This window comes from Triticum urartu, chromosome 1A (assembly GCF_056163025.1).
Source record: "Triticum urartu cultivar PI428250 chromosome 1A, HENAU_Tu73, whole genome shotgun sequence".
In the NCBI taxonomy this organism is placed as follows: domain Eukaryota; kingdom Viridiplantae; phylum Streptophyta; class Magnoliopsida; order Poales; family Poaceae; genus Triticum; species Triticum urartu.
Genome location: NC_141873.1, coordinates 517,774,565 through 517,785,637, shown reverse-complemented (window position 1 = coordinate 517,785,637; position 11,073 = coordinate 517,774,565). Strand labels below are relative to the sequence as shown.

General features: G+C 45.8%; 2 protein-coding genes across 2 annotated transcripts; both read left to right on the top strand.

Annotated features, from left to right (window-relative positions):
• The first annotated feature begins 247 nt into the window (after window positions 1–247).
• Window positions 248–2,674, top strand: LOC125537204 (putative F-box/FBD/LRR-repeat protein At4g03220). The gene is made up of 3 exons (XM_048700504.2): window positions 248–1,303; window positions 1,412–1,615; window positions 2,264–2,674. Exons 1-3 carry the CDS (start codon window positions 266–268, stop codon window positions 2,639–2,641), a joined length of 1,620 nt encoding a protein of 539 aa, XP_048556461.2. The 5' UTR covers window positions 248–265; the 3' UTR covers window positions 2,642–2,674.
• A 2,419-nt stretch (window positions 2,675–5,093) lies between these two features.
• On the top strand, window positions 5,094–9,255 carry LOC125524515 (uncharacterized). The gene is made up of 9 exons (XM_048689561.2): window positions 5,094–5,372; window positions 6,095–6,255; window positions 7,013–7,101; window positions 7,181–7,316; window positions 7,432–7,506; window positions 7,635–7,756; window positions 8,015–8,090; window positions 8,725–8,784; window positions 8,868–9,255. The coding sequence occupies exons 2-9, from the start codon at window positions 6,121–6,123 to the stop codon at window positions 9,000–9,002; spliced, it is 828 nt and encodes a 275-aa protein (XP_048545518.1). The 5' UTR covers window positions 5,094–5,372; window positions 6,095–6,120; the 3' UTR covers window positions 9,003–9,255.
• Window positions 9,256–11,073: the final 1,818 nt, after the last annotated feature.

Sequence of the window (11,073 nt, the reverse complement as noted above, 5' to 3'; positions counted from 1 at the left end):
GTACTCTCGGGAAAAAAAAGCCCTAACGCCGCGCCCCGAAATCGCCCGCCGCACTTATCCGCCGACGTCGCCGCTCCACTTCACGCGCGGCCGCCGCTCCACTTCACGCGCGGCCGCCGCCGTCGCTCCTCCTCGGTCGCACTTACATATCACGCGTAAATACATCCCTGAGGAACCATCCCTGAACATATAATCCGCATTCGCCCAGACGAAACTGGTGGAGCTCTCCATCACGGAACAAAGCCGATCCAGCAAGAGACGCGCCATGGCCGGGGACCCGCGACTTCCCGGCGGCATCGACCGGATCAGCGGCCTCACGGACGACCTGCTCGGGCACACCCTCTCCTTCATGCCCGTCTGGGACGCCGTGCGCTTGTCCGCGCTCTCCAGGCGGTGGCGGGGCGCCTGGGCCCACGCCCCCGTCCTCAACATCTCCGATAAGCAGCATCCCGACCGGTTCCTCGAGTTCGCCGGCGCGGCGCTCGCGCGGTACGGCCAGCCCGACATCCCGTCGCTCGCCGTGACCATCGGTCGCCGGTCCAGTCTCGGCCCCGCCACGGCCGCTTGGCTCCGCGGCGCCATGGAGCACGTCGTCGGATCCATCCGCGTCCAGGTGGACCGGCACACCCCTCCGCTGGATCAGCTGGTTCTGCCACGCAGCCTGCGAGCCACGGCCATGACCCTGGACTTGAGCGGCGACGTCCTCTCCAAAGGCGTGCTCGTCCTCCCGGAGCCTGCCGAACCTGCCGCTTTCCGGCGGATGACAGAGCTGAGCCTCTCGAATGTGCGTCTGCAGGTGCAGCCAGACAGGCTTGGCGAGTTCTTGTCATCATGCTTCCCGCAGCTGAGGAAGCTGCGCCTTCGCAAAGTTTGCAATGTGGCCGCAGAGCCGAGACTGTGGCCACTGATGCTCGACATGGACATGCTCGAGGAGCTAGAGGTCGACAGCATCCACCAACTAACGATGCTGCAGGTGGTGGCTGCCAAACTCCGGCTGCTGATCGTGAGACACTGCTTCGAGAGTCTGGCAGTGCTCCGCGCCGACATCGTGTTCAAGGTCTCCGCGCCGGGGCTGGAGGCGATCAGCTGGACCGGCTGGTTCCCGAAGCAGCTGAACTTCCTACCCGACGCGCAATGTGTCCGTCGACTGTCCGGCATCATCGTCAACTGGCCCAGCATATCGTGGGCTGACTACTGTTTGCCGGGTGTCATGCAGTTGCTCGAGACATGCTCTGGAGCTGACCGGCTAGATCTTTGTGTCGACATCTATGATGGATGGGTTCCATCCATGGTATCAAAACAGGTAGGAACACAAATTCAAGCTTAGTAGCTAGCTCTGCAGATTGCAAACTATATAAATCATCACAAATGCACATGTGTTTTCATGTTTTTTGTTTTTGCTTGTGTGCAGGATTTCATGGAACGCATGCCACACCTTCCCAACATCAGGGCACTCTCCCTGACGATCGTCACGATTCTCCGAATGCTCCGCTCTCCAATTGGTGAAATTGTCTTCTGCTTCCTTAGGCGATGCCCGAACCTAACTCTGCTTCACATCGACCTATCGACGCTGCACCAGTTTACAAGGCAGGAGCCGCATTATCTTGTGTTTCCGGTAAGTATGCACCTGAGATTTCTCAATGCTTAATGACTTTTATTCATAAACTGACCATGTTAGTCTATTTATTACTCATTAAGCATGGTCAGTTATATAGAATTCTATATCAAAACAGGTAGCTCATAGCGTTGATATAGAAGAATTCTTTATAAAATGTCAGCTTCAAACTCAGATGGTGGTACAGGATGACACATGCAAGTTTATTGTGAGCAACAAACTTTGAGTAACTAATTATCTGGTTGAATATTTGTAAGAGTTAGCTAACTTTATTTGACATTGGATGTGCTTGGATGAATGTGCATTTCTAGCTGTTGGGCGTTAGTCTGGTGAACACATATTTGACGTGAACCTAACTGAAGAAATACTAGAAATAACATGTAGTCCTAGGCTCCTAGCAACATATAGAGCTTGTGATTTGAACATACTATAAAACTGCTTAGATCTTCTTGGTTTATATATGACCGATCAAGATTCTCCTTTTCACATATAGCATCGTAAACTGAAATTGAAGTTGAAACTTTATATGATGAGATTATTTGGAATTGTGATAAACGTAATTGCATCTGCATGTGTCTTTGGGATTCTTTCTGTCAATTTGATTTTTAACCCATATCATTTATGTTTCACTCCCAACTGAACTGTCAGGATGATGATGCTGAAACTAAAGCTGCAAAGCCATGTCAAGACCGTGAATATGATCCGCCTAAAGCACACAAATATCAATTGCAACTAGGCTCTCTTCGAAAGATAAGAATCAGTGGCTTTGCCGGAACGGATGCTGAGATGGAGCTCGCCGATCTTCTGTTCGGAATTGGAGCCGAGCGGTCGGCGCTCGAGGGGATATCTATATCATCATTTGCACAGCTGAAGGATCGCATTGGCAGGATCGCCCAGAAGATGATGGCTCGGTTCCCTCTTGCGGGAGGGCGCTGGGAGACCTCCCCCTTGGAAGAGATCACGTGGACGAAGAACAATGACGGGCTGGAAATATCAAATGCTCTTAGGTCAACAACCATAATGTAGTTGCAGATATATGTTGAGCAATGGAATGTACTACGTAGCACCTATGATCAGTTGGTGCTTCCGTTCAGTTTTCCTTAAATTCAGATTCTATTTATGCATGTCTTGCATAGAAAATCTTGTGAAATTCCTGTGTTGCAAGCATGTCGGAAGTACTATTTGGTTGACACAAACTGGTGCAAAGTGCATGCGAACATGCGGTTTGTACGAGGGATGTTATTTCCGTGCGCGAGCAGATGAGCCGAGCCTTCATTTTGACGACTGAGTTGGGGCTGAACTCCTTGTCTATCCACAGGTTCAGTTTCTGAAAATGTTTGTGCCTCAGTGCCTGAAATTATCCTCCTCCTCCTCAATCCAACAGGAAGAAACCAGCCGACGAGCATTTGTCAGCAAGTCAATCAACTCTTGCACCTTGTTTCAATTTTTTTCTTGTTTTAAAAAAAAACAACTCTTGCATCTCTGCGGATGCAGACGACGAATATGTCGTGGCTGCATCATTCAGGAAACGAAAACCCACATTTTTTTGCACTGCAACTTTTCCAAGTACACATGTTGTAGTGTACTATATTTTGTGTCTAGGATCTTCTGCAACTTTGTCGACACAGATATGACCTTATCTGCAAGATTCCTGAGAAGTTTGTGACCCAAAAAATATTCCTCATTGTAGCATCTTTTTTTTTAAGCACCAGTACAGACACAAGCGCTCATATACACGTGCATACACTCACCCCTATGAACGCACACACGCATACCCTACCCCTACGAGCACCTTCGAGAGACTGAGCCGGTATTTCATCTTGAGATTTACGAAGCCACTGATATGCAACCCGTCCGTTCCAAGCAGGGAGAAAGCAAAGGATAAACAGTGGGCATCACGAAAATAAAATCAGCACCATAGTACATCCAATCGGCGTGATGTGCACCGGTTCATGCCCCCAAAGCAGCTAGTCAATCAAATCATGCACATTTTCGCAGATGCCGGTGACCAAAGATATCTGCCCGCTGTTCTGGCCGCGTCATTCAGAGAAACAAGATCACATTTTTGTAGCTCAACTATTGCAAGTACCACTCATGTTGTATGGACGCGACTATTCTGCGCTCGGGATCAGAGGAGCCCAGGTGTGAATTTTTTTGATTATTTTATGATGCAAGATGCTCATGTATGTATTTGAGCATTTTACACCACACACACAAAATAGATTTTTTTTTATTTTTCTGCAATTTTTGTATTTTCACTGTCTATCATGTGTACATAAGTCCGGACATCGAATTGAAATATTAGTTTGGTTTCAACTTTTTATTTTGCAGCCCTTTTATATGCACATATGGCTTACAAAATCATGTGCGTCTGTACTACACATTTATAGACTTGACAGTAATGCTTGTATCTTTTGGGTTTATTTTGGTCTTTTAGGTGATGTTTTATTCAGTGAGAGTCGATATTCTCTGCAAGGCACCTGTGACAATTTTATTGATTTCAAGATGTTGTGTCGGCTCGGTGTTTTGAACGTGATAATAGGTGTTCGATATGTGGGCATCCGTGTTTGTAAGTATACCGTGTTAGGGACCCTTCTGTTTCCTGTTCTGGTTCCAACACAATCGGGCTGCCTCCTCCCAAGAAAAGTCTAGGGTTCCCCTGCTTCTTGCCGGCGTCGCCGTTGGTCCGCGTCTTCTCCGGTGGCCTTAGCGTCATGGTGACGCGGTGGATCTCGGCACTTGCCAGCGGGAGGGCTCTGCTTTCATTTATATCTTCGCGTTTTCTTAAGGTTTGTGTCCTGCTCAGAAAGACGAGATGACGGTGGCTCCCTAGCCCCCGTTCTGATGTTGTGCCTAGCATCATCGGTGGGCGTGTGGAGGTGTATCTCCGGCGAATCTGTCGTGGATGGATTTTTCTCGGATCTTGTCGTAGTACGCTTATGTTCATGTGGTTTCAGGTTGGATCCTTCCGATCTACGCTACTCTTCATTGGCGTCGGTTGCTATTCTTCTGCGTTGGTCCTATGAGGCCTTACCACGACGACTTCCCGACTGTCTACTACAATAAGTTTTACCCGGCTCCGGTAAAGGAGAACCAATGGTTGGCGGCGCGCCTTCGGCTTGCTTTAGTGCTTGTAGTCGTCGCTAGGTGGTTTACGGATCCGGATGTAATTTTTATTATTTCTGGTGTTCGTTGTACTGTTGTGGCAAGATTATGTTTTCTCGAAAAAAAAGCATACGGTGTTAGAGAAAACTAATTTAAGAAGTTGTATTTTTGCACCGGCGGAACGAAGTTACGCCACGTGTCGCGGCCCGGGACGCGCACGAACCGTTCCGGTCGCCGTGTACTATCATCTGCTTTATTTATTGGTTTATTATGTATTTAATTAATTAATATTAATAAAATTTCTCCGGCCGCGACAGCACTTTGCATTATTTATTGCTCCGGCCGCGTCGCAATAATGCTCCTGCTGCCGTGGAGCGAAATCCTTGTCCCGGAATTTTCTCTCGCCCGCCGTGGCCCGTGGGCATCGTCTCGTCTGCGGATTCCTCCTTCCATCCAGTCCAGCGCTTTCTCCTCGCTCCCACCCCACCCCACCCTTCCCCTCCCCTCCAATAGCCAAGCAAGAACCGGGACACAAGCAAAGCTTTGCCTTGCCAAGAGGACGGAATACCACCATCGCTTCCCCTCCGGCCCAACACCCCAACCCCAGCCAGGCAGCCTTCTCGGCGACCGCAAGCTCCTCCGCTCCCCTCAGGTGAGCTTCCCCTCCCTCCCCCCTGCCCCGCTCCTTCCGCGCTTCAGCTTGCTCTGCTCGCGTGCTTGGAGGGCTGCAAGCTTGGACGTCGTCCAATCCGCGGAGATTGGGAGAGGGTAGACCCGGTCCTGGCGGCGGTTTCCCGCGGGGATTTAGGGAGCTCGGTTAAACCTCTTTTTTTTTTTTAACCTCTGGTATGCTGGGGGTCGATGGTACAGATGTTGCTGCGCCTGATCTTGGTTGTAGTTTGGGCACGCGTTGGCTTGGCTACCTCACACACAGTCCACGGGCAGTGCGTCTGCTGATTGTTACCGTTCTGGATGGATGGATACTGTACCTACTTTCTATCAGTTCAAGCCTAGTTTTACCCTGATTGCAACGGAATTTCACTTTTACTACCATCGGTTGCATGGGACAGGGCTGAATGCTGGCGTTTAGTCCCACTTTTCGTCTTCTCTAATAGGACTACTACTTTTTATCTGGTAGAATAGAAACAGAACATGTCTTCTCTGATAGCGATTTGTCTCCTGAATTCGTTGATCCGTTACCCATTTGATGGAAGGTTGTTTGCTGTACCTGGCTGGAGATAATTGGACCGGCCACTATAAGTAGTGTAGATACCCTAAAATGCTCATTGATCCTATTGAGTTTTTTCATGCTTGCGCATCGTCAATTCCTAACTTGTTGGTACTTTACATGTCTCTGTCTGGTTTCTTCATTAGGCTGTTGAGTGGCCAGAAATCTCGATATGGATGTGCCTGCGGCTCCAGCCATGGCATTTAAAGCCTACAAGTACAAAGAGGTTCTTGTTAGGGACTACTTGCTGGCAGACTCGTATGCTCCATACGCTGCTGTGCTCGGGGGGATCCTGATGTGCAAATTGGTAATGTCATTCACCCTTGTTCTTTTTAAGCCTTGTGACAACTCTACTAGTAACCGTGCAATAACCTTTTTGTGTAGCATGTTGATTGGGCAAAAAATGTGTTAAACTTCTTTTCATGCTCATGTAGTTTGACTTACTGAGTTTCATGTGGGCGCTTAACTTTAATCTATTAATTAGAAAATGTTCTCATTATATTTTGAGTTTTTTTTTCTTTAACATGTCAATTTGTATTGATTTTATTCGCCCTTCCAAACCATGATTACACTGATGAGAGTGTAGATCAGGCGCCAGTTGAGCAAAGAAATTTTGCTTAGCAGTACATATTTGCTTATTAAGGTTTGGTATTTATTTGTAGATATATTTTATTTGTTCCACCTCAGTTCAGTATTCATTATGACTTTATAAGCTAAGGTCAAATGCGATACAGCCCAAAGCCCCACCATGTTATGGTTAAGCTAACGCAAGCAGATTTTGGTTGAGCTAACTCAAACGTATTTTGGTTGAGCTAACTCAAACGTATTTTGGTTGAGCTAACTCAGCCGTATTTTTGGTTGAGCTAACACAAATGAATTTTGTTTAGTAGCTCGCTGCAATAGGGTAGTGTGATGCTAGCATTGAACATTATTTGTAGCATGTGTTGTCTCTGTGAATCTTAATTCTCAATGGAACTTCGTAAATGCATCTATCATACCTGAACTTCAATCATTGTTAAAGTTTCTTGACTATCACATAACATTATTTGTGTTTGCTGGCTCAGGCCTACGATTTCACGCGCATTATCAGTTCATTTAACTTCAAAGGTTATGCTTCTCTTAACGATATGCAGAAGATCGAATGGAACAACAGGTGAGATTAATTTTACAACTTAGTATCCAACTCCCTCCTTTGGTATACATAATATTTATGACTTTTTATCTTCTACTAGGGGCATGTCCACTGTCCATGCAATATTCATTACAGTTATGTCAGTATACCTAGTGTTCTTCTCGGGCATGTTTTCTGACCAGCTGGATGGACCAGTAACAGTTAGAAGTTCAAGCCTCTCCAGTTTTACATTAGGGGTATGTGTATGCTATTACTTCATTTTATTTTCTTGAGAGAATGCACCACAAGCTTCTTGTTTAACATCTCTATCTTTCCATTGCCTCGTTCTGAGCTGAATCTCATGTTTGCCAGGTCTCTATTGGGTATTTCATTACAGACATTGCCATGATATATTGGCTTTACCCTGCCCTTGGTGGAATGGAGTATGTAAGTAAATATGCTTTTGTCATGCCTTCCCCTTCTCCTCCTGTTCCACGTTCTAACCGACTAACCTTTGCCGGCTACTCTCATTCGACTCTTCTAAACTGCCTTTCTGTCTTTATTGTTACTTTTAGGTTATCCACCACATGCTTTCACTTATGTCTACAATGTACGCTATGCTTTCTGGGGAAGCACATGTATACATATACATGGGTCTCATCACTGAGACTACTACACCAGGAATCAATCTAAGATGGTAACTTGTACTCCCTCCGTTCCCAAATACTTGTCTTTCTAGGCATTTCAAATGGACACAACATACGGATGCATGTAGACATATTTTAGACTGTAGATTCACTCATTTTGCTCCGTATGTAGTCACTTGTTGAAATCTCTAGAAAGACAAATATTTGGGAACGGAGGGAGTATATGTGAACAAGTTCACAATTGTTGTTTATATATTGCCATACTTCAATCTGCCTAAACTGATATTATGTCTCTTGGTCCCATCAAGGTTCCTTGATGTTGCTGGAATGAAGAACTCCAAAGCTTACCTTGTTAACGGAGTTGCAATGGTTGTTACTTGGTTGGTAAGCACAACCACTATCTGCTTATAAACGACACTAATTTGCAATGGTTCTTACTTGGCTGGTAAGAACAAGACACTATTCACTTATAAAATGACACAGCGTATACATGTTTAAAAAAACATTGAACTTGTATAACCACATCCAAGATTGTTGACTGCAGTAATCTTACAATTTTCTGATTCACAACGTGTCCCAGCCTTCAAATCGGTGTAGTTGTGTTGACTGTTGACTACTTTGAATCGACAAGTGGCTTGCTTCGAGGCTATATTACTGATACATAAGCCTGTTTGTCCTACACTAGAAACTGAAATTTGCTGTTGCACACCACAAAGGGAATAATTATCCATTGGATCTTAATTTCACCTTTCAAATTGGTAGCATACATCACATAAGTTTTGTTAGGTCATTTAAGTATTGGATTGTTTGTAAGGACAAACGTGGCCTTTGTAACTCCTGAGGGACTTGAGATAAAATTATCAAATTTACAGCCATAACGTGACCACTAATAGTAATCAGATTTACTCAAATCTGTTTGCTAAATCAGTATTATGATGTGTATGGTCTAAAAACAAATATGATGTATTTTTATTACAACCAATTGGTTCCTAATCTCGAAACAAATGCCTTCATGCAGGTTGCAAGGATAATTCTGTTCATGTACTTGTTCTATCACATGTTTGTACATTATGATCAGGTACACTACGGTTCATTCGAGGTCACTATACACCACAGCTACCGCACACATAATTCTGATTTATACTTGTTCATCGATGACAGATTAAGAAGATGAACACCTTCGGCTATTTTCTGGTACTTATTGCGCCTTGCATAATCTTCGTGATGAATGTGCTTTGGTTCTCCAAGATCCTAAAAGGTCTCAAGAAGACGATGGCCAAGAGGCATGCTGAGTAGTGGAATGAGTATTCATGATTTAACGTACAACTACCGCCCGATCATCTGTAGATTTGGTTACATCTGCTTATAGCTTCTGAGTAGTAGTCACTACCGTAGCTCATATCGGTGATTTCAGCTCGGCTGCCACGTTTCGGTGTTTGACTACCCAGCCTTTCCTAGATGCTCGATTTGTATATATGTTTGGTTACGGCTGCATTTACCTATTTGCATGTTAATAAATCTTTTAGTTGTGTATATATGCTTTTATCTCTGAGCCTGTCTTTGAGTGAATTGTTTTCTGTGTTTCAGCCGCATATATTTTTGTCATTTTCCATAGTTCTGGAGATCCCTCTAGGGAGTCTGCCTTTGAAACGAAAATACGGTCACCTTAAGGATATTTCCTCTTTAGCTCCCACGCAATTGAATTAGAATTCGTGAAAACTCGGCGCAGCCTGCTATTAGGTTTGGCAATGCTTTGAGGATCATTTGTGGGTTCCAAAATGGAAAGGATGAAGAAAAGAAAGAAGGGCTGGAGGCCAAATATAAGCAAATTTCGAGCACGCTCAGCAAGTTGGACTAGCATTGCCTTGTCTCAAAGAAGGCAGATCCCATCAAAGGCAAATCAGTGGTTGCTGAATACCCTCTTGCCCCTGCAGTTAAGGATAGCTGAAATTCAGGTTTTGTCGTGGCGGGTTCCTGAAGCCGGATGGGTTCAGTTAAATACGGACGGTTCCTTTGTCCAGCCTACAGGATTTGCTGGGAGTGGTAGTTATTTTTCATCATGCAGATGCCTTCAACACTGCTCGTTTGCCCTGGAAGCTGAGTTATCTTCGATCAAGGAAGGGCCGTCTCTGGCCTTGGAATGGAGCCAACTCCCAATACATATTGAGACCGACTGTCCTAAGCTGTTAATCTTCAGAGGAAAGAAGGTGTGGATATATCAAAGCTTTGGCTTCTTTGTGCATGATATCAAATTGCTCATGGCACAACAAAATACCTGTATTGCTCATGTTCGACTGAATAGTGATCTTGCTAGTCATGGTAGAGGTAGTGGCCGAACGGTTGTGTGGCTTGCTTCTGGCCCAATTTTTTTTTTTGTTGAACTTTGTAATTCTGATAGTAGCTATGCTACATGAGTAATATACAAGTTATTTCCCACACACAAAGAAGGGAAGATTGGGTGAAGGGTGTTTGTAAGTGAGTCAAAACACCAATACCCCTCCAAGTTGAAGTACCAGCTAATGAGATGCCTAGAAAAGTGCCCCCTCTCCTTGTTATCTACACTCTTCATCGGCGGCGGTTGCTGTTCTGGTTCTATGGGGCCTTAGCACGACGACTTTCCAACTTTCTACTACAAAAAGGCTTGTCCGGCTCCGGCGAGGGAGGGGCAATGACAGCGGCGCGCCTTGGGCTCGCTTCAGTGATTGTAGTCATCGCTAGGTGGTCTACGGATCTGGATGTAATTTTAATTATTTCTACTGTTTGTTGCATTACCATGATTAAGAAAAAAAAGTGCCCCCTCTACCTTGAAGGCTTTACTGCATTATGCGCTTGGAGTGTGGCGGTGAGCATTGCATCTCTAGGCCAGCTCCAGCCTTCTTCTCCACATCCCAAGATCGAATCTGGCAAAGCTGTGCGTGGACGGTGGGCGTCCATAGCCCCGACAAGTCGTGGTGCTCGGTCCCTGCGTCGGTGCAGGAGTAGGGTTATTATTACGGTGGTGGAGCACGGGCCCCTGGCCTACGAGAAAGGGAAGTGTCTCCAGTCGGGGAGTTGATGATGCGAATGGAGAAGGTCCCTGGACCTGGCGTGCGAGAAAGATGGCTTCCAGTGGGGGCGTCCGTTCATGAATCATGACGAAGAAGCGACATATCACGTGGAATGCGGTGCTGCTACTGCTTCTGCGACGCATGAAAAAAGGAAGGTGACTTTTTTCTTTTTTGCAGTGATGAAAAATAAGGAGGCTTTGTGTGTGGCGGAATATAGAAGGCAAGAACAGAGCCAGCGTGGAACAGAGCCAGCGTGCCTGGCTGCTTCGTCAGGCCTGAAGCAACCAGTTATTAGCATTAAGTAAGCTTCTATATTCGGT

What these genes read in the sequence shown, in the direction of transcription:
- LOC125537204 (XM_048700504.2), top strand. Translation starts at nt 266, where the DNA reads ATGGCCGGGGACCCGCGACTTCCCGGCGGCATCGACCGGATCAGCGGC. An exon ending in CATCCATGGTATCAAAACAG is followed by an intron (nt 1,304 to 1,411) that starts GTAGGAACACAA and finishes GCTTGTGTGCAG; the next exon opens with GATTTCATGGAACGCATGCC. An exon ending in CGCATTATCTTGTGTTTCCG is followed by an intron (nt 1,616 to 2,263) that starts GTAAGTATGCAC and finishes CTGAACTGTCAG; the next exon opens with GATGATGATGCTGAAACTAA.
- LOC125524515 (XM_048689561.2), top strand. Translation starts at nt 6,121, where the DNA reads ATGGATGTGCCTGCGGCTCCAGCCATGGCATTTAAAGCCTACAAGTAC. An exon ending in TCTCCAGTTTTACATTAGGG is followed by an intron (nt 7,317 to 7,431) that starts GTATGTGTATGC and finishes CATGTTTGCCAG; the next exon opens with GTCTCTATTGGGTATTTCAT. An exon ending in CCAGGAATCAATCTAAGATG is followed by an intron (nt 7,757 to 8,014) that starts GTAACTTGTACT and finishes GGTCCCATCAAG; the next exon opens with GTTCCTTGATGTTGCTGGAA.